Source organism: Mobula hypostoma, chromosome X1, assembly GCF_963921235.1.
Source record: "Mobula hypostoma chromosome X1, sMobHyp1.1, whole genome shotgun sequence".
Classification (NCBI taxonomy): Eukaryota; Metazoa; Chordata; class Chondrichthyes; order Myliobatiformes; family Myliobatidae; genus Mobula; species Mobula hypostoma.
Window position 1 is genome coordinate 14,402,174 of NC_086128.1, and position 27,020 is coordinate 14,429,193.

General features: G+C 39.3%; 2 protein-coding genes across 20 annotated transcripts in view; both read left to right on the forward strand.

The window, feature by feature from the left end:
* The window catches only part of ikzf4 (IKAROS family zinc finger 4), a 172,249-nt gene that overhangs the window by 128,847 nt on the left and 16,382 nt on the right, over nt 1-27,020 (forward strand). For 18 of the 19 annotated variants that reach the window (XM_063037590.1, XM_063037592.1, XM_063037593.1 and 15 more), the window contains 3 exons: nt 5,806-6,066; nt 9,460-9,627; nt 22,669-22,818. In XM_063037590.1, the coding sequence (XP_062893660.1) occupies nt 5,806-6,066; nt 9,460-9,627; nt 22,669-22,818 (579 nt within the window). The remainder of the gene's footprint in view (nt 1-5,805; nt 6,067-9,459; nt 9,628-22,668; nt 22,819-27,020) is intronic. The other variant, XM_063037606.1, reaches the window with a different exon arrangement.
* The window catches only part of rps26 (ribosomal protein S26), a 38,117-nt gene continuing 33,867 nt past the window's right edge, over nt 22,771-27,020 (forward strand). Inside the window, exon 1 of the mRNA XM_063037608.1 lies at nt 22,771-22,818. Coding sequence (XP_062893678.1) covers nt 22,786-22,818 — 33 coding nt within the window. The 5' untranslated portion in view covers nt 22,771-22,785. The remainder of the gene's footprint in view (nt 22,819-27,020) is intronic.

The window sequence follows — 27,020 nt, forward strand, 5'->3', positions numbered from 1 at the left end:
ACCAGGTTCAGGAACAGTTTTTTCCCCCCTCGACCATCAAGCTCCTGAACCAGAGGGGATAACTTCACTCACCACAACACTGAACCTATTCCACAGCCTATGGACTCACTTTCAAGGACTCTACAACTCGTGTCTTCAATATTTATTTATTATTATTATATTAATATTTGATATTTCTTTTACGTATTAGCACAAATTGTCTTTTTCACATTGGTTTTTGTCTTTGTGTGCAATTTTTAATTGATTATATTGTGTTTCTTTGTATTTACCGTGAATGCCCACAAGAAAATGAATCTCAGGCTAGTATATGGTGACATATATGTTCAAAGAAAATATATTATCAAAGTATATGTATGCCACCATATTCAACCTTGAGATTCATTTTCTTATGAGCATACTGAATAAATCCATAATAGAATAATAACCATAACAGAATCAATGAAAGACTACACCAAATGGGGCATTCAACCAGTGTGTTCAATCAATGCAGCAAACTGCAAATACAAAAAGAAAGAAATAAAAACAAAAAAACAATAAGTATCGAGAACATGAGATGAAGAGTCCTTGGAAAGTGAGTCCATAGGTTTTGGGAACAGTTCAGTGAGGAGGCAAGTGAAGTTATCCCTATTGGTTCAAGAACCTGATGATTAAGGTGTGATAACTGTTCCTGAACCTGGTGGTGTGAGCTGTGAGGCTCCTGTACCACCTTCCTTTAATAATAAAATTTATTTTGAACTTTGAGATTCACGATATACTAGCTGTTGGAACCAGCTGGGTGGGCACTGTGCTCTGCATGGATCTGTGCAATCTGACTCTTTGTAGTTTGAAACAAGACTAATTAACTCCTTAGTTTCATAACATTTTTAATTATGCAACTCTTATAATTTACTTTCACAACTTCCAAGTTTACTATTTTTGTATTGCCCAGTCTTGATGAATGTGGCTGAGGTTTGATATTAGTGAGTCCTTCTGAGTCCCTGACTCAGTTTGTCTTTTTCAGTGGTTGATCTCTGGAGTCACTGCTGCTGGAAATTTCAATGCAACTTTTTGTACATTTCTTTGCGTGTCTTCCAAACATTGCATAGTTTTTTTTTGTCACTTACATGGCTGTAGTTCCGAACCTTATCCATGTAAGTATATATTTCTTTAACTTAATTTCTACTGGTGCCTTCCTATAATTGCTTCAATCATTTGCTTCATTATTTGTCAGAATGTTTATTTGTGTTTTGTCATACTTTCAAACAAGACGTCAAAGTATCCCCAATTGCTTGTTTTGTCCTCCGGATAGCCCACCATGGAATGGTTTATATTTGACCTGTTCTCGGGGCTGTAAAGCTTTCTCACCAATGTTTGAAATTGATATTGACCAAGTGTAAATTACTGATCTTCCTTCACTTTGTTTCTTTGATCTGTGGTTCCCAACATCTCTGGCTAGCAGATTGGCCTCCCAGAGCCTGGTAGGATGCTTAACATCCCTCTAGCTGCCCGGATGTGCAAGCCTGCCAGATATATTTGAGGAGCAAAGTATTAATAAAGAAATAGTACTATAAAAGTTGCCAAGCTTAAAGTTGATATGGCTGAGGGGGTGAAATGCCATATTTTCAAATACACGAGACATTGCCGATGTTGGAAATCTTAAGCAACACACAAAATTCTCAAGGAACTCGGCGGGTCAGGATGATTCTGACTTATTCCCTCTTCCTTCCTAGTACTGATGAAGACTTTCAGCCTGAAACGTCACCTCTTTATTCTTTTCCATAGATGCTGCCTGGCTTGCTGAGTTCCTCTAGCAGGTCAGGCAGCATCTATGGAGAGGAAATCGCAGTTAATGTTTCAGGCTGAGACCCTTTATTGGGGCTGGAAAGGAAGGGAGAAGAAGCCAGAATAAGAAAATGAGGGGAAGGGAAAGGAGTATAAGCTGGCAAGTAATAGGTGAAACTAGGTAAGGTGGAAGATTGGGGGGAGGGGGCAGGTGGATGAAGTAAGGAGCTGGGATGTGATAGATAGAAGAGATAAACAGCTGAAGAAAAAGGAATCTGATAGGAGAGGACACTGGACCAATTGGAAAAAGGGAGTGAGGAGAGCACCAGAGGAAGGTGATAGGCAGGTTAAGGTAGAAGAGAAGGGGTAAGAGGGGAGACAGAATGAGGAATGGAAGGAGAGAAGGGGGAGTAATTACAGGAAGTTGGAGAAATCAATGTTCATGCCATCAGGTTGGAGGCTACCCAGATGGACTATGAGGTGTTGCTTCTCCAATCTGAGGGTGGCCTAATCATGCTGTGGAGGAGGCAATGATTAGACATGTCCAAATGAGAATGGGAGGTAGAATTAAAGTGAGTGGCCACCAGGAAATTCCATCTTTTGTGGAGTACAGAGTGAAGGTGCTCAACAAAGTGGTCTCCTCATCTACTTCAGTCTCCATGATATAAAGGAGGCCACAGCAGATGCAGTAGGTGGGTTTGTGACTGCAGAGGAGGATATAAAGGTTCAGACTGATTGAACAAGCGGGATTAACGAGAATATGGCAGGTAAAACATAATGAGGAAAAATGAGGTCATCTGCTTTATTGTATGTAACATAAAATTGCTGATTTTATTAAGTTGAAACAGATTAGCTTGTGTTAATCGCCAAAGAGACACAATTGTACTTGTACACTAGTCACTGAAGGCCAGCGTGCAGGTGCAGCAAGTGATCAGGAATCTGAATGTGCATTAGCCTTTATTACAAGAGGGTTTCATTGCAGGAATAAGGAAGTATCCTTGCAGTTGCACATTGCCTTGATGAGATTGCACCTGGAACATCATGTAAAGTTTTAGTTACTTTAACCAAAAGATGCTCTTCCCATAGAGGGACTCCAACAGTGGTTCATTCTATTGTGGAACCACAGAGGGTGGATTTGCCATGTGTGGAGATTGAGTAGACTGGGACTCTGTTCTTTAAAGTTTAGAAGAATGAAAGGTGATCTTATGGAAATATATAAAAGCTCTAAAAGCATTTGACACACTCTATACAGAGCGTGTTTCCTCAGGTTGACTAGTATAGGATCGGGAGCACAGCTGAAGAATATGGGTGGGTTGTTTAGGTTCAAGATGAGAAATTTCTTCAGAATGTTGAATTTTTAGAATTTGCTACCCCGAAGGACTACTAGGAATCAGCGGTTATATTCATTCAAAACTGTAACCAATAGATATCTGGACATTAAGAGAATTAAAGTTTCTGGGGGTACTGGTGGAAAATAGGGCTGAGGTGCAAGATCAGCCATGATCTTAATGATGGAGCAGGTTTGACAGAGCAGATAGTTTGCTTCTGCTCTAATGTTAAGTATGGTGTGAAATAGACCTTGGGTTTATATTCCCATGTTCTGCAATGAAAGCTCAAGTTCAAGTATACACTACATTATGTATTGTTGGGTGGTGCTCGAGTGGGATGGAAGTAGCAAACTAGGTTAACCAGAATGAATTTGGAGTCCTTGTTATCTTAAGAGCAATCTTGTTGAAGTTTGGGAATGTGTAAATCAAAATGATATGTATGCAGTAGCAGAAATGAAAAAGATTTTAAAGTGGAAAAGGGCATTCGGTGTCACCTGGCAACCAACTCAAAAATGAATGTGGGCACATCTTGGGTATCATCCAAAGCAAAGCTGGAAGGTTCTAGATTTTATTTGCAGTTTATTCCATATTAAGTGAATGTAACTGCCATCACGTGAACCTTGGTTCTCCTGTGATCAGGCAGGCGGGGATTATTAAACCAGTCATGATTCCAGCTCCGGATGCTCCTTTATGGTGAGGGCAGATTGAACTCATCTGCAATATTCATTTTTATTCTCACCCCCACTTCTTTCTCCTTCTTATCCATGAATCTTCTTTTAAAGAAAATGTTGCATAAATAAGCTGTTTACACTTTGCTGTCAAAACACTCAAAGAATAGCTACCTGGGCAAGGTACTGCATTTGCAGTAGCACCATATCCCAGCAAATATACAGAAGGAGAAAATTGGAAAGAAACAAATAGATAAAAAGAAACAGATGGAAAATATGACCTGCATTTTAAATGGCAGTTTGTTTTTGCTCGTTATTTTTAAGAGTTCCAGTTGGTTCTCAGCAGGCATTTACTACAGAACCAGAGTGGTCTGCTACCATGGCAAATCCACTGGTTGCCATGACAGTTTTTGAATTGGATATTTTAATACATAAAGTAGAAAGTCTTTGTTTTTTTTATTCAGACTAATTTTGCATTCGTAGAACTGAAAGGCCAAGGATTGTGGGAATTGTACTGTGGGGATGGTTTGTTGATTCTGTCAGTTTGGCTTATGACTCGAGCACAGTTATAAATTGCATGGATGCATTTCATCCACGGGATTGAATCTATTATAGTATCTTTTTCTTTTAAACTGAATTCATTTGTGGATTTAATCCCTCAAGTTAAATTGGATAAACTCCTGGATAATTGTAAAACAATGTGAATTTTGAGAAGCTGCATTTTTGTGGTTTACTTTCAAATTTAGCTGTTACAGTTATAATCCCTGTGATCTCATTGACCCTTAAGCTGCTTGTAAGAGTCTGATTATGAATCTTCATGGAATTTTAAGGGAAAATAAATTTCAAGTTGCAGGTAATGTTTTATCTTTAAAATCTGGGTTATTTAAAACTTGTTATTTTTGGCTTTAGTAGAAAGTAGTTAAGCTTGAAGAAGCACTAATTGTGTCACGTGATTGCTTTTGAGATTGAACTTAATACAGTAGATACTGGGCTTCTGTCCGTTGGAGGTGAATTTGAATCCCTGTCTTGACTGATCTAGTGCTCATAATAAGTGTTCTGTAACAAGTGGTGATGTAGCTTGATGCAGACAATGAGATACTGAAGGTGGAAACATTTTATTTCTCACATTGTTTTGTATTACTTTGACCAGAACATTTTCAACATAGTCTTATTTATATAAAATAAACCATACAGCTCAATTGCTGAATAGTAGCATGAATTATGCAGATCGCTGAAGTTATTTATCTGTTATATTCACTCATTATTTATTGCAGTTTAGGAGAAGTGTATACTCCATAACTATCTCTCTTGGCTGGAGGCAGCTCTTCATTGGTAAGCAGTTAGGAATAAGAGGAAATGGGAAATTTAACGCACTAGTGTTAAAGGCTCAGTTGTTTCAGGCCAGTTACAGAAAGTTCCATTTTTCTTTGTGTTCTTTCTGGATCCTATCTTAATCTCAGCAAGTGGTGTCTTCCTTTCAAAATGTTTCTGCTGTTGTAACTATCCCATAGCTTTTGTCTGGTGTTCTCGACTTGTTATCCTATACACTTGATGACACTTCATTATGTAAGTCCAATTTTATCCATTTTCAAGCTCTTCAAATGGATCTTTTGTTTGTATTTTGTCCTGTTTATTATTTCTTTCTAGAAAGCTTTCTAGGTCTGTTGTGGTATCATCAAAAGTCAACAAAATGTTGAAGTTACACGATTCAATAAAATGGCTGTGCATTTCTGTTTGTATTTATATGTTCACTATGTGCTCGTAAGCTGAAGGACAACAGTACTGTAGAATTGGATTTCTTTTCTTCCCACGTTTTTTGTAAGCAACCATCTCCTGGGTGAGATTTGGCACAGATCATCTGTAGTGCTAGGTCCTCTCTTGCTTCAGACTTGCAAATATTTGACTAAGACTGCTCCATGAGGACTCTAAAAAGTTGGTTGCTGCACTCTTGTTGCCACCTGGCCCATCTTGAACAACGCCTGTACCTGATGTCTAGCTAGCCCTGTCATCTTATGGCTCCATCTGACATTTCTGATGTTCATTTGCAGCCAACTCCATCAAGGTTGAGATGTACAGCGATGAAGAGGCAGGGAAACTTCTGGCACAGGAGGATGGCGCTAGTGATAAAGATGAAGCAGTCATTGCGGATGAGCCTTTGACGGAGCCGCTAGGATTCTGTGAGGGCACGGGGCAGGGACCTCATTCTCCTGGAGGGATTCGTCTTCCTAATGGAAAACTGAAGTGTGATCTGTGCGGAATGGTCTGCATCGGACCGAATGTTCTTATGGTACATAAGAGGAGCCACACTGGTAAGTATGCTTACAAAAGTAAGGAAATGGAGTGACATGTGGTGGGAATTTAAAGTCTCTATCTGTGGTGGCAGTTATTTGAACTCACTTGTAATTTGTTTTCCAATGAAGCTTGCACATTTATTTCTGCCCCTGGGAGCCTCTGCTTATAAGAGCAAATAGATGGAAGTTATAACATTCACCCAGCTCTGGCAACTGAACTTGAGGACAATAGAATTTCCTTTGGGAAAACTTCCTGCAGATGTCCTTGGAGCATTCCTTTTTGGTTCTTGCTATTTGTGCTTTTTCTTTCTTGTATGAGGACTTCAGCAACATAACTGCAACATGAAAAAATGTAACCAGCAGGGGACAATTTGGTTTCACAGCAGAAAACTAGAATGAGTTGGCACAATATTTAGTGAAGCTTCATGGCTGGCTTACATGGGGAATGGAAATAATTGCACTGATACATCAGGAATGGTTATTCTGTGGTTGTTGGAGATGCACTGAGGCAAAACAAGTTTATCCTGTGCCAAACCCACAAAATATCAGAGCTGAGGTTGCCAGATGCAATTTTTTTTTTTTTTATAAATAAAGTCCTTTTCCCAGTGTTGATGTCCCTCAGCATGAGCACAAAAGTTACTGGAAGACATTTGAAACTGTTTATTATCAGAATGTGGTGTTCACAGATGATGTCTAATGAAATTTGTTTTTTGTTCAGTTTTGATCGATGTACGGCAAGAAAGCTGAAAACATTGTTCAGGCCTTGGAGGGTTGGATATCATTTACATGATAATGCTCACATGATCATTTTTCTCCTGGGTACATCTGACTGCAATTTGAAAAATAAGAACTCAGCATTTCTTAGATTTGCAATCATAAATTTGCGGTCACTTTTGATGATACTAGTGTTCAACTGCACAGTTGGTATTTATCTTTTGTAAATTTTAAGTGGTGCTGCCACCAATAGAATATTGCATCTGCAGAGGGCCATATTATACTTGACAACATGACCAACATGACAGGATATGACAGGACAACATGATAGGTACCAAAACAGTTGGTACTTATGTAAATTTTAAGTGGTGCTGCTGCCAATAGAATATTGCATCTGCAGAGGGCCATATTATACTTGACAACATGACCAACATGACAAGATATGACAGGACAACATGACCAACATGACAGGTACCAAAACAGTTGGTACTTATCTTATGTAAATTTTAAGTGGTGCTGCTGCCAATAGAATATTGCATCTGCAGAGGGCCATATTATACTTGACAACATGACCAACATGACAGGATATACAAGTACTTGGATAAATGGGCCTGATTAGGGATAGTCAACGTGGCTTTGTGCGTGGTAGGTTGTGTCTAACCAATCTTCGAGTTTTTTAAGGAGGTTAACAGGAAAGTGGATGAAGGCAAGGGAGTGGTTGGTATCTTCGTGAACATTTGACAAGATCCTGCATAGGAGGTTGGTCAAGAAAGTTCAGTCACTTGGTATTCAAGATGAGGTAGTAAATTGGACTAGACTTGACTTTGCAGGAGAAGCGAGAGAGTAGTAATAGATGGTTGTGTCTCTGATTGGAGATGTATGTTTAATCGTGTGCAGCAAAGATCGGAGCTGGGTCCATTGTTGTTCGTCTTCGATATCAACGATATGGATGATAATGTGGTTAACTGGATCAGCAAATTTGTGGATGACATCAAGATCGGGTGGTGTAGCGGACAGCAAAGAAGGCTATGAAAGCTTGCAGCAAGATCTGGACCAGCTGGAAAAATGGACTGAAAAATGGCAAATGGGATTTAATGCAGTCAAGTGTTAGGTATTGTATTTTGGGTGGACAAACCAGGGTAGGACATACACAGTGAACAATAGAGCAGTGAGTGTGGTAAGACAAAAGGATCTGGGAATAAATGCACATAATTCTTTAAAAGTGGCGTCACAGGTAGATGGGGTTGTAAAGAGAGCCTTTGGCACATTGGCCTTCATAAATCAATGTACTGAGTACAGAAGTTGGAATGTTATTTTGAGGCCTAATTTGGAGTATTGTGTGCGGTTTTGGTTACCTACCTACAGGAAGAATATCAATAAGATTAAAAGAGTACAGAGAAAATTTACAAGGATGTTGCTGGGAATTGGAAGACCTGGGCGATAAGGAAAGGTTGACTAAGTTAGTACTATTTTCCCTGCAGTGCAGGAAAATGACAAGAGATTTGATAAAGGTATACAAAATTGTGAGGTTTATAGTTAAGGTAAATGTGAGCTGGCTTTTTCCACTGAGGTTGGGGTGAGATTAGAATTACGTGTCATTGGTTAAGGGTGAAAGGTGAAATATTTAAGGGGAGTGAGTGTGAAGATGGTGCGAGTATGGAACAAGCTGCTAGCGAAAGTGATGAATGCGGGTTCGATCTCAACATTTAAGAGAAATTTGGATAGGTACATTGATGGGAGGGGTATGGAGGGCTATGGTCCAGGTGTGGGTCAATGGGACTAGCCAGAATAACAGTTTGGCAAGGACTATATGGACTGAAGGGCCTTATTCTGTGCTGTAGTGCTCTATGACTGTACAACTTCACTTAATGCTAAAATAAATATGTAACTAATCATGTTGATTATAGATGAATTTAAATACATCCTTCCAATGCAATTTTAATCTTATGATCTGTACTACAACTAATTTACTAATGAGTAATCTAAAGGGTGAATTATTGATGGATGTGGTTTATCTTGAGTTTGTTTTTAATTGATTGTCAGCTTGGCATAGTTGGCAGAATTCTTGCCTCAGAAGGTTTTTGATCTGAACCTACTCCAGCACTTGAGTACAAATTCTAGATTACAGCACTAAGTAGGAGCCACGTTGTCAGCAGTTTCATTCTTCAGATTAGACTTGGTGTGTTATACTCCTGCATCATGCTTGCACGTGTCAAAGTGATGCAGGTGGACCTTGAATACAGTGGCACTATTTAAAGACTAGGAAATTTGGCAGACTTCTGTTACTAGCTACAATCAAAACAGTAAACTGCTTATTCATTTTTTCTGTGTGTCGGACCACTACTGTGCATAAAATGGCTGCTGCACTTAGTTAATTGTTTGTACTCCAAAGAAATTCATTATAAATGCAGACCTCTTGAATCCTGAGATACGATGATGTCTTGTGCGGGCAATTTATTTCTTCAGTTTACTATTGCCACTTGTTCAATTTGACAAGTTCCAAAATGTCGTTCATATTTCTAAGGAAGTATCAGCTCTACATAACATTGAATTACACAAAATGAAAAATCCTTTGTTTTCCATATTGTTATCCTTCATCTTACCGTCTGCAAACATTTTGTTTTGAAAAAGCTGATAATGTTTTAAACCTTTTTCTGTTTCACTCTTTGAACTGTATGCCCATCTTTCTTCCTCCAGGTGAACGCCCCTTCCATTGTAACCAGTGTGGTGCCTCATTCACACAGAAAGGAAACCTCCTGCGGCACATCAAATTACACTCTGGGGAGAAGCCTTTTAAATGTCCTTTCTGTAATTATGCCTGTCGGAGAAGGGATGCACTCAGTGGACACCTCCGAACACATGCAGGTTAGTGGGTGGAATCCTGTTTGGAGCAGGGAAACAACTGAACTGAATTTTGACCTCCTCATCAGTTGAGTAAATACCTTCAGAAAACAATTAAATTATGTTTAGAGGAAGAGGAAGGTGCAGGAATTCAGCTTACTCCAGCTCAATTTTTGTTCTTTACCCACAAAATATATTGAAAATATTTTGTTTTTTTTATTTACCCAGTGCATGTTTTAGTTTCCTAAGATTTTGAAGAAAAGTACATCATGCTTTTAAATTGTAGTATGCATATTTTAGTCTCAAATTTGTAAAACAATAGAACACAAGTAGTAAGAGTTGGTAGTCTATTCAGCTCTTCAATCCGGCTATGTCATTCATTTAGGTCATGGATTCCCTTCCACCACAGTTCAACATTCCTGGCCCATCCACCATATCTCCTGATTCCTTGAGTATCCAAAAATCCATCAAACTGAACATCTGGGGGTAGAGTATTTTAGAGATTCGCCAACCACCTCTCTGCATAAGGAAACTTCACCTCATCTCAGTCTTTAAAAAGCTACCCATATTGCTGGACCCCCTACTTCTAGTTCCCTTAACCAGGGGAGCATTCCCCCCCCAAAAGGATTTTGTTGATTTTGATGAGATTTCTTTTTCCTTCAGATTCTGCAGAATACTGGCCTAGTGAAGCTGGTATGAAAAGCCCACATTTCCTAACCTCTTGCCACTTTAAAGTGTACTCTGCTTTTCTGTTTTGTGTACCTAAGTGGAAGGCTTCACATTATATACTCTATCTGCTGCTGACTTAAATTGTCTGTATTCTCTCAATCTCTTTACTTTTTCATCTCCATTTGCAATTCCTCTAGTTTTGTATCATAAAGTGATAATCAAAGTTCTTTTAGGTACAGTGGCATGCAAAAGTTTGGGCACCCTGGTCAAAATTTCTGTTACTGTGAATAGTTAAGTGAGTAGAAGATGAACTGATCTCCAAAAGTCATAAAGTTAAAGGTGAAACATTCTTTTCAACATTTTAAGCAAGATTAGTGTATTAGTTTTGTTTTGTACAATTTTAGAGTGGAGAAAAAAAAGGAAAGGAGCACCATGCAAAAGTTTGGGCATCCCAAGAGATTTGAGCTCTCAGATAACTTTTACCAAGGTCTCAGACTTTAATTAGCTTGTTAGGGCTATGGCTTGTTCACAGTCATCGTTAGGAAAGGCCAGGTGATGCAAATTTCAAAGCTTTATAAATACCTTAACTCTTCAAACCTTGTCCCAACAATCAGCAGCCATGGGCTCCTCTAAGCAGCTGCCAAGCACTCTGAAAATTAAAACAATTGATGCCCACAAAGCTGGAGAATGCTATAAGAAGATAGCAAAGCATTTTCAGGTAGCCGTTTCCTCAGTTCGTAATGTAATTAAGAAATGACAGTTAACAGGAACGGTGGAGGTCAACTTGAGGTCCGGAAGACCAAGAAAACTTTCCGAGAGAACTGCTGGTAGGATTGCTAGAAAGGCAAATCAAAACCCCCATGACTGTAAAAGACCTTCAGGAAGATTTAGCAGACTCTGGACTGGTGGTGCACTGTTCTACTGTGCAGAGACACCTGCACAAATATGACCTTCATGGAAGAGTCATCAGAAGAAAACTTTTCCTGCATCCTCACCACAAAATTCAGCGTCAGAGGTTTGCAAAGGAACATCTAAACAAACCTGATGCATTTTGGAAACAAGTCCTGTGGACTGATGAAGTTAAAATAGAACTTTTTGGCCGCAATGAGCAAAGGTATGTTTGGAGAAAAAAGGGTGCAGAATTTCATGAAAAGAACACTTCTCCAACTGTTAAGCACGGGAGTGGATCGATCATGCTTTGGGCTTGTGTTGCAGCCAGTGGCATGGGGAACATTTCACTGGTAGAGGGAAAAATGAATTCAATTAAATACCAGCAAATTCTGGAAGCAAACATCACACCATCTGTAAAAAAAAAAAGCCGAAGATAGAAAGAGGATGGCTTCTACAACAGGATAATGATCCTAAACACACCTCAAAATCCACAATGGACTACCTCAAGAGGCGCAAGCTGAAGGTTTTGCCATGGCCCTCACAGTCTCCTGACCTAAACATCATCAAAAATCTGTGGATAGACCTCAAAAGAGCAGTGCCTGCAAGACGGCCCAAGAATCTCACAGAACTAGAAGCCTTTTGCAAGGAAGAATGGGCGAAAATCCCCCAAACAAGAATTGAAAGACTCTTAGCTGGCTACAGAAAGTGTTTACGAGCTGTGATACTTGCCAAAGGGGGTGTTACTAAGTACCAACCACACAGGGTGCCCAAACTTTTGCTTCGGGCCCTTTTCCTTTTTTGTTATTTTGAAAGTGTAAAAGATGGAAATAAAAAACGTAATCTTGCTTAAAATATTAAAGAAATGTGTCATCTTTAACTTTAACACGAGGAAATCTGCAGATGCTGGAATTTCAAGCAACACACACAAAAATTGCTGGTGAATGCAGCAGGCCAGGCAGCATCTATAGGAAGAGGTACAGTCGACGTTTCGGGCCGAGACCCTTCATCAGGACTAACTGAAAGAAGAGATAGTAAGACTTTGACTTTAACTTTAACTTTATGCCTTTTGGAAATCAGGTCATCTTTTACTTCCTTAGCTATTCACAGTAACAGAAATTTTGACCGGGGTGCCGAAACTTTTGCATGCCACTGTAAGATGTCAACCAAAGAAAGGCCGACTGACCACTTTTTTTGATTATCTCTTCATTTGGAAAATGAAAAAAAACCTACAGGTTGTGGGAAATATAGCACTGATGTTAAAAATATTTAAATAAAGGTATTTGTAGGTTATGTTATGTAATAGTTCCATAGCGATCTGTGAAACAGTTCCTTTTGAATAAATTGTCAGATTTTGTCTAAGAATTGCAATTGTGTAGAAACTGGAAAGGTCTTGGTAACTGCTCAAAGATGATTAGTGTTAAAGTACAGACGATTCCCAAGTTATAGTGGGAGTTATGTTCCTGAAAAATCTCCTCACCATCAAGGGCATAGAGTCATAGAAGTGGTAGACAACTACAGCATAGAAAGGGCCCTTGAGCCCATCTAGTCCATGCCGAATAATTTAAACTGCCGTCCCATTGACCTGCACCTTTCAAAAGGCAGTGCTTCAAGAAGGCTACATCTATCATGAAGGACCCTCACCATCTAGGACATGTCCTCTTCTCATTACTGCCATCGGATTTCTGAACAGTCAATGAACCCATGAACACCGCCTTATTATTTTCTTCTCTTTTTGCACTATATATTTATTTTTATATGTCTTATTGTAGACTGTGATAATGTTTATGTATTCTACTGTACTGCTGCTGTACAGGAACAGATTTCATGATATACGTCACTGATAATAAACCTGATTCTGTCCATGGATTCTTGAACTGTTCAGTATGTACCACTGTTGTCCAGATGCTGCAAAGCCAGGTGGACAGTCAGTGCGATTGCATCCTCTGTAAACCTGTTGTGGCGGAAGGCAATTTGAACTTCTTAAGCTTAAACATGCTATTAGGCCTTAGTGCGCTTAATCATTTTAGTTAGTTTGGCTTTTTTCCCTTTTAGATTGAAAAATGATTTTTAATACATTGACAGTTTAAACTAAGACAGTTCAAATAAAGTTTACGTATCAATGCTTAGATGGCATACAGTGAGGAGCTAAAGCAGCTGGTAGAATGGTGTAAGTACAACAACCTGAGTCTCTACATGGACAAGACAAAAGAAATGATTGTGGACTTTAGAAAGGTGCAGGGTGACTGCTCCTCACTCCACACAATCGGCTCCTCCATGGAGAGAGTTAGGAGCACTGGTTTCTGAGTGCATATAATGGACGATCTCACCTGGTCCCTCAACACCACCTCTTTGGTCAAGAAGGCACAGCAGCGACTCCACTTGCTGAGGAGACTGAGGCAAGTGAAGTTCTTTCCCCCACCCTAACCTAACCAATTTTTACAGGAGCACCATCGAGAGTGCCCTGACCAGCTGCATCACTGTCTGATATGGGAATCGCAAGACATCTGACTGCAAGGTCTTACAAAGGATTGTGAAGGCTGCTGAGGGGATCATCGGGGTCTCTCTTCCACCCAGCTGGATATTTATCATAAGGGCTGCATACACTGGGCCCTTAGCATTGTCAATCTGTCAATCAGAATCATGAGTTCTGATTAAGGGCCTGCTGAGTTCCTCCAGCATTTGCAAGTTTTCTTGTGTTTGAGAATGAGTTATTGTTCCTCTAGAATCAATTGGGCCTCACTTTGTTTCTTAAATCTTTTGTGGCTGATTAGAAGTTGGGATTTAACAACATTTGCCAGTGTCTGTGGTTCCGATGTGGGTATTGGGGGAAAATGAAGGAGTAGACTGCTGATAGTAAGATCATTTCCTAACTAACTAAATATTTGAGATGATATCTTTTTCCATGTTTTGGTATAAAATTGGAGTGTGACTGACTAAGACTGATGGATCTTGCAAAGTGTAAAAATAATTCATCAGTTGCCTTATTACTTAAATCCAAATCTGACCCTATTTAATGTACCATTTGCCCCACATCCATGTGCTTCACTTTTAATCTGTTTCAAGCCAATATTGGCAGGTATGATGATATCACTATTTCCGGCCGTGAATGGTATGCAAAGAAGAGAGTGGCTGTTCTTTCTCCGTGTTAGATGAGCTCTTTGGTTCCCATGGTTAATGTGATATAAAACTATCAACAGATGAAGCAATACTTGTAAAGAAAGGTTAACAATTAAAGGGAAATCAAAACCAAACTAACATAAAGACTGCAGATACTAGACATATCCTGCAGAGTAGCTAAAGCCAGTTTATGACTGGCTTTATGATTGTTGAAAGTTTGTCTCAAATATATGGTTCTTTCTGCTTGCACACTGTACCACATGTCACTTACCTGTCTGCAATCCAGTGGTTGAGTGCAACATGAGTTTCATAGTGCACAGTAGATGCTTCAAAGATCATATTTGGTGCTGAATATTCAGAGTACCTATTCACCCTGAAGGACTGTTGTAACTACATGATTGTAAATTGGTCTGATCGGTATTCGGATTCCTTCGATCCATGTATCTGTAACTCTTCCTGCTCTGTTGTGTACTTGAGGTTTTTAATCAACGTGGCCCTCTCAAATGATCATTTTGTGGGTTTTATGAATTCATGGTTTAATATTATACATTTGAAGTTGTTAAGTTACTTTACAAGTGTTTATTTCGAGGTTTAAAAATGAAATCCTCACTTACAACTTCCAGTTTTTTTTCCATATTTCACATCAGCGATATTTCATCTAAATGACATTGTCGTCTTGTGTGATTATGCATTAGGTTTAGGCAAAGCAATTGAGTACTGTGGCGTAACAGCTGAGCCTGATTTTGCTCTCAGCAGCTGTCAACATACAATTTTTATTTTATCCCTGTGTGAATTACTGAATAGAATTAAGTGACTATTGTATTTCCCCTTTTACTTGCAACAGGGGCCATTTGGACTCCCACTGTCACAATAACAATTTTTAACAAACCAATGAGATCGCATTTCCTTAGGAATTTAGTCTAGAGAGGATTGAACTTCAAGCAGCATTAAACAATAGTTGTGACATTCAAGTTGCAAATCAGTTTATAATCTGTATAAATTGTAGAAAACATTTGAGGACTAAATTAATGGGCCAAGCCGGTTGTTTCTGTGATGTACATCTTTAGTCTAAATTTGTTGCATTACTATTGTATTATATTATTGAGGCCTTTTTCAAAACTGCTGTTGGTTAAGCTCAATTCAATGAAAAGCCTTTAATCATAAATATGTACCATATGCATCTTTTGAATGAGTGGTTGGTGTAAATATTTGGGAGTCTATGTCATGAAGAGCTTTAGAATAGAGTCTTTGAATGTTTTCCACAGTGAAGAGAAATGTTGGATTAGTTGGGGTTATTGTAATGTGGCAATTGAATTGACCTTGCAGAGTTAGAGGGCGGGTTTGAGGGGATGTATGGTGTGCTTTTTTCCCTCTGGCTACATGCAGTAATTATGCTTCACACATTTGTGCAACAAATTATTATTTTGTTCCTACTGTACATTACAGTGTACCTTGGATCTTCCATGAAAAAGTTGTTGAATCATTTCATATTGTGGGGAAGTGCCTGGCCAATACAAAGCTCCTCTCCAATGTAGTGCTTCATTACAAGAGGTTTTACCTAACTATTCCACAGCATGGTCAATCACACCTTTTCAGATTGGGATACTAATAATAAAGAAGTTACTTGGCAGCTTGAAGTTAGTTAGATGTGTAACCTGCAATTCATAATACTGAATTATCTTGTAATCCTCACCAGATAGAGTTATGAACTATGCAGATTAATTTCCAGTGCTGTTCTGAAGCTGCTGGTAGACATCCCACTTTGTTGGAAGCCTATTTCAGTAATTAATGCTTGGACCTGGTCTGATCTGGCTGACCCTTGTCATTTGAAATCTAGAACTTCAGATGTTCTTCTTGTCATTTGTGCAGATTCCAGTGGTGTAGCCTAATCTCTAGTCCTATTGATGCCAAGATTTCTGGTGGTATTTTTCAAGTGCGTTAGGTATCATTGTTTCATGGAAAATAATATGCAAAGATGGCCTGTTGTGTGTGTGTGCAGGGGGAATGTCCTGCTTCTTGGTAATTTTGGCTACAATTACACGATGCTTTTATTTTTGTAGAAAACAAAAGTTTCCTTTATTATTGAAAGTTAATTTGTCATATGTAATTTTTTTTAAGAAGGTGTGATATTGAGAGCTAAGGAAGGTGATTCTGGCCACTGAAGGTCAGTTGCAGGAATTCCATGTGATTGTTATAGGAATTGAGGCTGACATTGTGGATTGATAGTCTTAAAGGCTGTTTCCTGTGTTTTTTTTTCCCATGTAGATAGTGGGATATGGGTGCATTGCAAATGATGGTATTAAATCAGGAAAGGAATGTAGCATGTGACCCCTGTTTCCATCCGGGGGTCAGTGTGGACATGGTGGAGGATTACAAAAACCTAGGGATACGAATTGACAATAAACCGGACGGGTCAAAGAAAACTGAGGCTGTCTACAAGAAGGGTCAGAGCCATCTCTATTTCCTGAGGAGACTGAGGTCCTTTAACATCTGCCGGACGATGCTGAGGATGTTCTACGAGTCTGTGGTGGCCAGTGCTATCATGTTTGCTGTTGTGTGCTGGGGCAGCAGGCTGAGGGTGACAGACACCAACAGAATCAACAAACTCATTCATAAGGCCAGTGATGTTGTGGGGATGAAACTGGACTCTCTGACGGTGGTGTCTGAAAAGAGGATGCTGTCCAAGTTGCATGCCATCTTGGTCAATGTCTCCCATCCACTACATAATGTACTGGGTGGGCACAGGAGTACATTCAGCCAGAGACTCATTCCACCGAGATGCAACACAGAGCGTCATAGCAAGTGGCCATCAAACTTTACATCTCCTCCCTTGGAGGGTCAGACACCCTGAGCCAATAGGCTGGTCCTGGACTTATTTCCTGGCATAATTTACATATTACAATTTAACTATTTATGGTTTTATTACTATTTATTATTTATGGTGCAACTGTAATGAAAACCAATTTCCCCCGGGCTCAATAAAGTATGACTATGACTATGTGGAAGGGCACTGGAGGAAGTTGTGGGGACTGAAAATACAGAGCAGGGTTTGCTAGGATATGGCAGTTCTGAAGTTGTCCACTGTTGTATGGGCAAAGGATTGCAGGATGTGGATTAATGGAGATGTAGATTTTTGTCCTTGGGATATGGAAACTCTGAGATGGTTGTGCCAGGGTATGTAAATGTCAAAAGTGTAGAATGGATAGTTTGTTAGGTCAGCAAAAATTGGACAGGAATACATTGTGGCGGATGAATGATGGGAGAACGTATCCATTCTTGGAACTGTGGTAAGATCAAAGCAGAGAAGATGAAGCCCTGGTTAGAGTAAAAGGGAGTTAAGTTTCTTAAATAGTAAATTCAAAGTTCTAAGTAAATTTATTATCAAAGTACATATGTCACCATATACAATTCTGAGATTCATTTTATGCTGATCTTGCCCGCAGCATATGCTTTTACTGTAAAGCTACGTGAATGATGCTAGACATTCTGCCTACTGACACTGGCTAATGTTGGGAAGGCTTGGAAGATTCACTGCTGACTTCTATGAATGTTCTTAAAAGACCATGCAACCACATCCTCAAACTTTGTACCACTCGGAGATGTTTGTATTCATTTACTTGCATTTTGTGTTTGAAGCACCAGATGGAAACTACTGTTCTAAGATGATTTTCATGTTACATTGAGAACCTTGAATTACATGGATGAGTTGCCTTGTACTTGTCAGAGCTGGGGAGCAGCTAATACCTGCCAAAAGAACATCTGCAGGCATTCTGACCTCTGCAAGGGACTGGCAGCTGTTGGTGGACCTCGAAGGGCAGCTGAAGTTCCCCAACCATATCGCAGCCACCACCCTGCGACCAGACATTGTTCTAGTGTCTGAGTCGACTAAGCAAGTGGTGCTGCTGGAGCTGACAGTCCCATGGGAAGATAGCTTGGAGGAGGCCTTTGAAAGGAAGCTCTCCAAGTATGCAGGACTGGTCAGCAACTGTCAGCAGGCTGAATGGAGAGCGAGGTGTCTCCCAGTGGAGGTTGGTTGTAGGGGATTCGCAGCCCGTTCCTTAGTTAGAGCCTTCAGCATTTTGGGCATCGAGGGAGAGAGGAAAAGGAGAGCCACCGATGCGGCAGAGAGGGCCTCAAGATGGCTGTGGCTCAAAAGAGGGGAGCCATGGAGTCATAAGTAGCTAGCCATCTGGACACAAGCTGGGGTCTGATCAGCCCCGGCTGGGTCACCTGGAGGAGGTTGTATGATGTTGAAAGACCCGAAACACCCAATGATTCCAGGAACATCACTGAAGATGTGTCCAGAAGCATCAATAGATGTATGTACACAGTAGAAATGTATCAGATTTAGTCTACTTTTACTTTGTCAGCTGTGACCAAACTATTAGCACTATAGCCATTAGGTCAAAAGGTCGTGGGTTGATTTCTTAAAACAGATGCTCGAGCACAGAGTATCAGCTGAAACTCCAACATAGTACTGAGAAAGTCCTACATTGTCAGAGATGCTCTTTTGGATGAGATGTTAAACTAAGGTAACATCTGCTTTCTTGGGTTGATGTAAAAAATACTCTGCACTTTTTTTTCCACTATTTTTTCGATTGCAATATTTAACCAGAATTTCATACTCTGCTCTATTTTGAAGGATTGGGAGTTTTCTTCAGTGACCTGGCAATTACTTATTCCTCTACCACCACTAAAGTATGATCTGATAGTCATCTTTTTCTGATTTGCTGAATGCAATTGCTGCAAGGCACTTTTGGGTGATGCAAGTTTCTAAGAGGTACTTTATTAACGCAAGCCTGTTTTTTTTTAAAGTAAGAATTGCCTTTCACAATTTTCAGTTTCACTTTCCATTTTGGTGTGAGCTCCTGCTTCAACTGACCAGAAATGTTAATGTCAGTTTGCTCAAAAAAAATGAAATCAAAGCTTGCATTAGAATCCATGAATGACACAGAGTTGACCAGTCTAATACGTTCAATGAGAAATACATTTAATATTATTGAACACATTAAATTTGTCCAGAGCAGGTTTTGATACCATACCCAATGAGCCCACTTCAATTATAATCAGTCTCTTCCAAAATTGTCTCCCCAGTCCAAGATTATCCCGGTTAATGTCTGGCTTTTTTCTGCATCACTAAACAAGTGCACAAAATTTCTGCCTCATGGCCACCCTATACTCAATCTTACATTCTCGTTTGGTTTCTTTCCATGACCTTCCAAACCTAGTCAACCGGTGGTGTGGTGACATGTGTGCTGGACTTTGAGGTGAGTGGTCCCAGGTTTGAATCTGGCCAGTTCCTTGCATGCTTTCCATCTGTGCTGGGTTGAGCATTGAGCTAGCAACTTGGCCTCATAAAAATCAGACAAAATGCTAAAGAAATGGCAAGATGCTCAATGAGCCACAAGGCGCAGAAGTGAACATCAATCAATCAAATCTCCAAACCCAACAAGTACATAAGACCATGACTCCTTAACCACTAAACTGCCAACCACTCAACTTTACTTTCTAGCTCCATGCCAAGTGTTCAAAATTGATCCCCCTCTTTAGTGTATTTTCTTCCCTCTCAGCTGCCATTATCATTATTATTATCCCTCTGTAAAACCTATCTTTCCCTGATTTGTTCCCTCTCCAACCACTCTGTCCACTTATGTAGCCTAAAAGTAAACAAAAATGTTGGAAGTACTCAGCGGCCCAGGCAGTATTTGTGTTTTTTTTTAAAAAAAAGGAAATTTGGAGTTAGCATTTCAGGTGGTGAACTCTTCAAAAAATTTTCAAGGACCTTTCTATTATTTTTTCTAGATCTCCATTCCTAGTTTTTTCATTGAATGGGATGTAACTTCCCAAATTCTCCTTGTTCTTTCTCACATTACCAAGTTCGGACTGTCTTGGACTCTGCCATTATCTTAAGCTCTGAAGGGGCCATAATCAAAATCCCAGATTACTCGTAAGAGAATGTCACCATGTCTTTCTTAATCTCTGTTGAAACATAAAGATATATGATACTCTACTAAATTTGTAAGGTATATTCTGACTTTTTTTGCTGATTGTTGGTATCTTAACATGTTAAATCCACAATTGCCTCCAGTTTCGGTTTCCTTTTACTTTTTCCTATTTTACCCTATGGGTGTGTGATTCATTTATTTCCACACCTTGGAGCCTTGCATATTCTGAATCCTTTAATAAATATGCCCATTGATTAAAGCTTGTTGTTATTGTACAGAAATGTAACTTTATAATTTAAGTTACAAACATATGAATTGGAAGCAGTAGGCCATTTGGCCCCTCAATCCACTTATGCCATTTGATAGGATCATGGTTTATCTGACTGAATTATCTTTGTGCTACTCCACACAGTTTTTTTTTATATGCAGCATTACTTTTCTGTTAAATATCAGTTGCACTTGCCTGTGAAACATGAAAATATCAATGTTGTTCAAAGTTCAAAATGTTCAAACTATCTTTACTATCAAAGTACATATATATGTCACCATATGCAACCCTGAGATTTATTTTCTTGCGGACAATCACAGTGAATACAAGAAACATAATAGAATCAATGAAAGACTACACCTAAAACAGGACGAGAAAATAACCAACGTGCAAAATAACAACGAAATGTGCAAATACAAAAAGAAAGCGGGAAAAAAAGCAATATATACTGAGAACGTGAAATGAAGAGTCCTTGAAAGTGAGCCTATAGGTTGCGGAAACAGTTCAGTGATCGGGCAAGTGAAGTTGAGTGAAGTTATTGACTCTAGTTCAAGAGCATGTTGGTTGAGGGGTAATAACTGTTCCTGAACCTAGTGGTGTGGGACCTGAGGTTCCTGTGCCTCCTTCCTGATGGCAGCAGCAAGAAGAGAGCATGACCAAGCAATCGTCTAAGAAAGTAGGGGCACTGCTGTGCTTTCTTCATAATGACCCTTACATGCCAGACCGCGGACAGATCCTCTAAATTGATGACATTGAGGAATTTAAAGTTGCTGACTCTTTCCACCTCTGATCCCCCGATGAGCACTGGCTTATGGGCCTCTGGTTTCCTCCCTCTGGTCAATAATCAGCTTCTTGGCCAGCTGGTGGCACAATGGCGTCAGCGCCGGACCCCGGAGCGAAGGCTCTCGAGTTCGAATCCAAGTCGGGCCACCCCCCGAACACGCTTTCCATCCATGCCGGGTTGAGCGTCGAGCTAGCCACTCGGCCTCATGAAAAAAAAGGGTCAGGTCAGGAACGTTCGTATCATGACCCGGTTAATCCGAAAGGACACCAATCCTGACACCATGCGCCAGACAAGAATGGCTGACTGGTGCGAAACGCTTAAAAAAAGTCTTATTGACATTGAGTAAGAGGTTGTTGTTGTGGCATCACTCAGCCAGATTTTCTATCTCTCTCCCTTATGCTGATTCATCACGACCTTTGATTCGGCCAACAACAGTGGTGTCGTCAACAAACTTAAATATGACATTGGAGCTGTGTGGAGTCATAAGTATAAAGCGAGTTGAGCAGGGGGCTAAGCACATGGCCTTGTGATACACCTGTGCTGATGGGGATTGTGGAGGAGATCCTGTTGCCAATCCAAACTGATTGGGGTCTGGAAGTGAGGAAATTGAGGATCCAGTTGCACAAGGAGATATTGAGGCCAAGGTGCTGAAACTTATTGATTAGTTTTGATAGTATTGAATGTTGAGCTGTAGTCAATGAAAAGGATCTTGACGTATGCATCTTCACTGCCCAGATGTTCTTGGGCTGAGTGAAGAGTCAATGAAATGGCATCTGCTGTTGACCTGTTGCTCCATTAGACAAATTGGAGAGGATCCAAGTTGTTTCTCAGGCAGGAATTGATATGTTTAATCACGAGCCTCTCAAAGCACTTCATCACAGTGGATGTCATTAAGGCAGGTTACCATGTTTTTCCTAGGCATTGGTATAATTGAAGCCTGTTTGAAGCAGGCGGGTATCTCAGATTGCTGAAGCAAGAGGTCAAAGATCTCAGTGAACACTCCAGCCAGTTGATCAGCACAGGTCTTTAGTACTCGGCCAGGTACCCCGTTTGGGCTGGCTGCTTTCTGTGGGTTCACCCTCCTGAAGAATGCTCTCACATCAGCTTTGAGACTGTAGTTGTGAATAAAAAGCTAATGCCTTTTATTCTTGTGTACATTTCTGAATCTTGTGATTTGAAATGAAATATAGATCATTTGAAACTGACTATGCTAGAAATCTTGTATGTGGGAGTAGTGGGAGTAAATACATAGTAGTGAAGACTTTCAGTTTGGAATTTCCAGCATTTCCTGTTTTGATTTCATACATAATGTCTGATTCAATGTAACCATCATATTGAAACTAGATTTTTGCATGACTTAATTCTTATCTGATTATTTTTCTTCTTTCTAGTCTCATCTCCTACCGTCGGCAAACCTTATAAATGTAACTACTGTGGGCGGAGTTACAAGCAGCAGAGTTCGCTGGAGGAGCACAAGGAGCGTTGCCACAACTACCTGCAGAGTCTGAATGCTGAGCCCCCACAGCCATCTACTCAGCAAGGTCTGTAACCAGCATTGTCACAGTTAGTCTGAGGCAGCAAAGATTGTACCTAGCAATGTCAATTATACAAAGATATTGAAGCCATTAACCAAAAGCCATACATGTTAATGTTGTTGTCAGCAAGAGCTATACTTTTTAGAACTGCCAAATGGCTTAGGTACATTGCAGTGGATTACTGTTTGAAAATGTGTTTTATCATTTGGGTATCTTTTACTTATCACAGGAACTTGTTCAGTCTTGATTTTGGTTTGATATAATGGTTCTGGGAAACAGGTCTTTATTTTGGCATCATTAAGACCACCTCTTTGGTAACAAAAATTGACCCCTTGCTGTACAAAACTGAATAAAAGCCCAGTGACTGCCTGATATGGACCAAATAATGTCCAGTCATTGTACTACATGATCTCTCATTGCACATTTGTATAAGAGTTTACAGGTAACTTAATTAGAATACACCTGCAAATGAGTGAATTGGGAATAGTGTAGTCAGTGTCTGAAATATAGCCTAGTTACTGAGCTATGACACACAATTTTAACAGGAACATAGTTCAATGACTCCAATTAGGTAACACGAGGATATGTTATAATATATATGGAAAGAATATCCAGGTAAAATTTAATTTTACTGAGTTTATACCGAAAAAAATGGCGTAAATATATAAATCTTTTTTAAGTATGGAATCTGAATGCTTCACATTGTCTCAGAAGCTGTGCTTGATCTCTAAGCATATTTCATTATATGTAGCGATCTGTGTGTAGTGCACAAACTCAAATTTTTATATTAACATGTATTTGGCAAGTTGATAAAAATTGAAACCGTGTCTGATTTTCAAAGCACTTATTACACTACTCTGTTTAGGCTTCATATTTTAATGAAATCTGTAAAGGTGTCCTACCATTGGGGAAACCTGCTGAGAAATTGACCAACAAAGCAATTCTATAATAGCCCTAGTGGCTGTAAGGTTTCTAAGGATTACTTCTTTAGCTTTAAGCTTGTGTACCTTCTCATATACAACTCACCATAATCAACCTTTTTCAACAGCTTAGAGTACAGTTCCCCAGTTGCATGAGGTTCTGTACTAATTATCCAACCCTACTCTTGCCACTTGAAATCTGTACCAGCTATTTTTATGGATTGTGCTTTTAGATCATTTGCATACTCATTTCTGGTCAGAATCCAAAATAAAGTTTCTCTGAACTTCATGAAAACTCGCAGCTAATAATTGAGTTTTTGCACCTATTACTTGTGGCCAATTGGTCAAATGACCTTTACACTACTTTCTGGATCTTGCAAAGCAAATCATTTCCTCAAAAATCCTATTTGTTTGCCTTAAATGACAAATTCATCCTGGTTTTGGTTCAATCACTGTGAATATTCAATTTTGCATCAGATCCTGCTATCAGTAGTCTCGTTGGTATTGCTCACTTACCTATACAGAACCTGTTGGCCTTTCTAGTCCTCTCAGATTCTTTATGGGGCACCTATGAACTGCCTTTGTACCCTGATATTCATATTTGATCAACTGGTTAATCCAGCCAGTCCAGCAAGTGATTTATCTTTTAGTAGCTGCTAACTGGATGATTAGTACAATCTAGATTCTTGCAAATGCTCATCTAGTTAATTTACATCCTTCAAAGCAGGAATATTTGTTCTCTTGCCTTGCGCCTCAAGCTTGCCTCTATATTTCAAGCTGTCTGGTTAACTCATCACACTTGGAGATGGCAAATAAATATTGGGCTATTAGGGTCATCCGTTTTCTTAAAAATAAAGGTGTACAAGAAATTTTCTTACTCAAATCTGTCAGAACATGTAAGATATGAACCATTCCACCTCTTAAGAAAAAATATTGAGCTCATAGACTGCCATTGAAACTTTTCAAACTGATTGTTTAAAGCTGCTTCTTGTAAACCATGTTACTTGGTCATTAGTTTTTCTTGGCAGATTGCTCCTTACACGTTTACAAGACAATAAAATTTGGGCTGTGTGTTCAGGTTGTTCTTAATTGTTTTGGCAGCAGAACATGTAGCTTTGAAGTGAGGGTTTTTCTTTTTAAGTGCTCTGCTGTGTGACTCCTGTGTTGTGTTCCTATTTGAATGTTGAAGTTATTACCTAGTAAGTTCATCTTCCTTTGGCTTGCAGCATTCCCTGTACATCACCATTCTGTTTCCCAAATATCCAACCATATTTTGTTATATGGTTGGATATTTGTAAGGGAACCATTTTTAGGTTTCTCTAGATCAAAAAAAAGAATTATTGCCAAATTCCTGGACCCTTATACAGTGTGAGAACAGGATATCACATGTGCCAAGCTCTCAATGATGTGATTTTTAGGACTAATCCAGATTGGGCAAACCCATATGGCCTGTGAGGGATGTATTTATGAGAAGAATTTTGAAGACTACAAGGTGGGTCATTTTTCTTTGCCTGTGACTCCCTCATGAGGCTTTCCTGATTTCAGCAATATTGGAGGAGTCTCTAACAGGAGAGGGCATGGGAATAGAAAAATTGCTGCACCCTTGGTTATTTGCACATTGTACTCAAAGTACCTTAACTTACCCATTCACCCTCTTAGCTAGGGAGTAGGATATGGCTGGTACAAGGAAGAAGACAGATAATAAATGCCCATGTGACAGAATAACTAATTGTTTTGATGAATTGTAAAAAGTTGGTATTGGTTTACTATTGTCACATTTACAGAGATACAGTGAACAACTTTTATTTACATGTCATCCAGACAGATTATGTCTTACATAAGTACATTGAAATAGTAAAAAGAAAAACAGATTGTGGAACATAGTGTTGCGGTTACAGAGAGTACAGTGTAGGTAGAATGACACCATGTGCAAATTGAGAAATAATTGTAGTATTATCTGGAGGTGTGGTAATGAATTTAACAAGTATTAGTGAGGCCCTATGTTCAGATTCCAGCATGACATTTTAGTGAGAATTAATTAATAAATTTATGTGCCATAAAAATTAATGACTGTTTCCAATAAATTTATGCTCTGGATATAATATCTCAGTGTTAACAGTTTATAAAGTGACTCAATAATGTTATTAATATTTTGAATATCTGCAGTGGTGTTCAGGAACCTTCTCGATAGGATATTAGTGAGTAGTAGAGTTTCACTAAAATTACTGGGGCTGTCACTGTAGTTGTTCAGACTGATTTTTTTCCTGCAAAATTGGTATTCACTGAATGACTGATGTCAGAATACTGATAATTTATAGTTTCATATGTAAAAAAAAATTAAGATTTGAAGTTATTGTATTCTCAAATTGGTTTCTATGTACCACTTGGAAATTTAGTAGATCACTGTTAATTCACTGATTTTCATGGAATTAATTAATAGTTTACTGTTTGCCCACTCTAAAACTGTGGCTTTTTAAAGGTAGTTTACTTCATTCCAGATTGTGTTTAAGTGTATAGGCACATGTCCCTGCCAACTGATGGGTACCTTTTGCAACTGACGGTTAACCATAGTTCTGACCCCTGTACCACATTGTTTTAATTTTCTTTGCAGCTTTAGATATTCATAAAACCAAAGTGAATAACTGTGTGGCTCCAGCTGATGCTGAAATATAATGCAATATATGCATCTGATGCCATTGTTTAAAACCTTGAAGCTTCTTGCTGTGCAATCCTGTCTACAGCAGTTAACTGCTAAAATTCTAGTGTTTAAAAGGCAGGAAATCATTGTTCTTGCTTCTGACTGCTATTCAACTACAAAATTATGGCAAAATCTATCGTGAACCCAATTACCATTCAGTCTGGGCTTATCCTTGAAGAGCAGCCACTTGGTTGAGGTACCAGAGGGTTGCCCTTGTCAAAGTACTTTATATAAAAAAAAAATTACTTTGAGAGAAGAAGTTCTCCAGAACTTGCAAAGGATGCCTGATATGTTAAGCATGAGACTGTAACTTTAGGGGAGATTGGAGAGATGATCAAAACAAAATTGAGGCCAACCCAACATTTGCACCCAGCTGGAGAGCACATCCGAATATTAAATTGTACAGAAAATATCCGATTTGAGTGGGTCCATTGTTTGGCTTGAAGTTGTCTTATGTTATAACCACCTTGAAGCCTTCGGATCAGATTTCACATTACTGTTTTTTAATGTTTTACTGGTTTTCTTCGTGCATTGAGTAGTACTAAGTTAACAATTGAATACTGAAGGTGAGAGGAGAATGATTTAAAGGA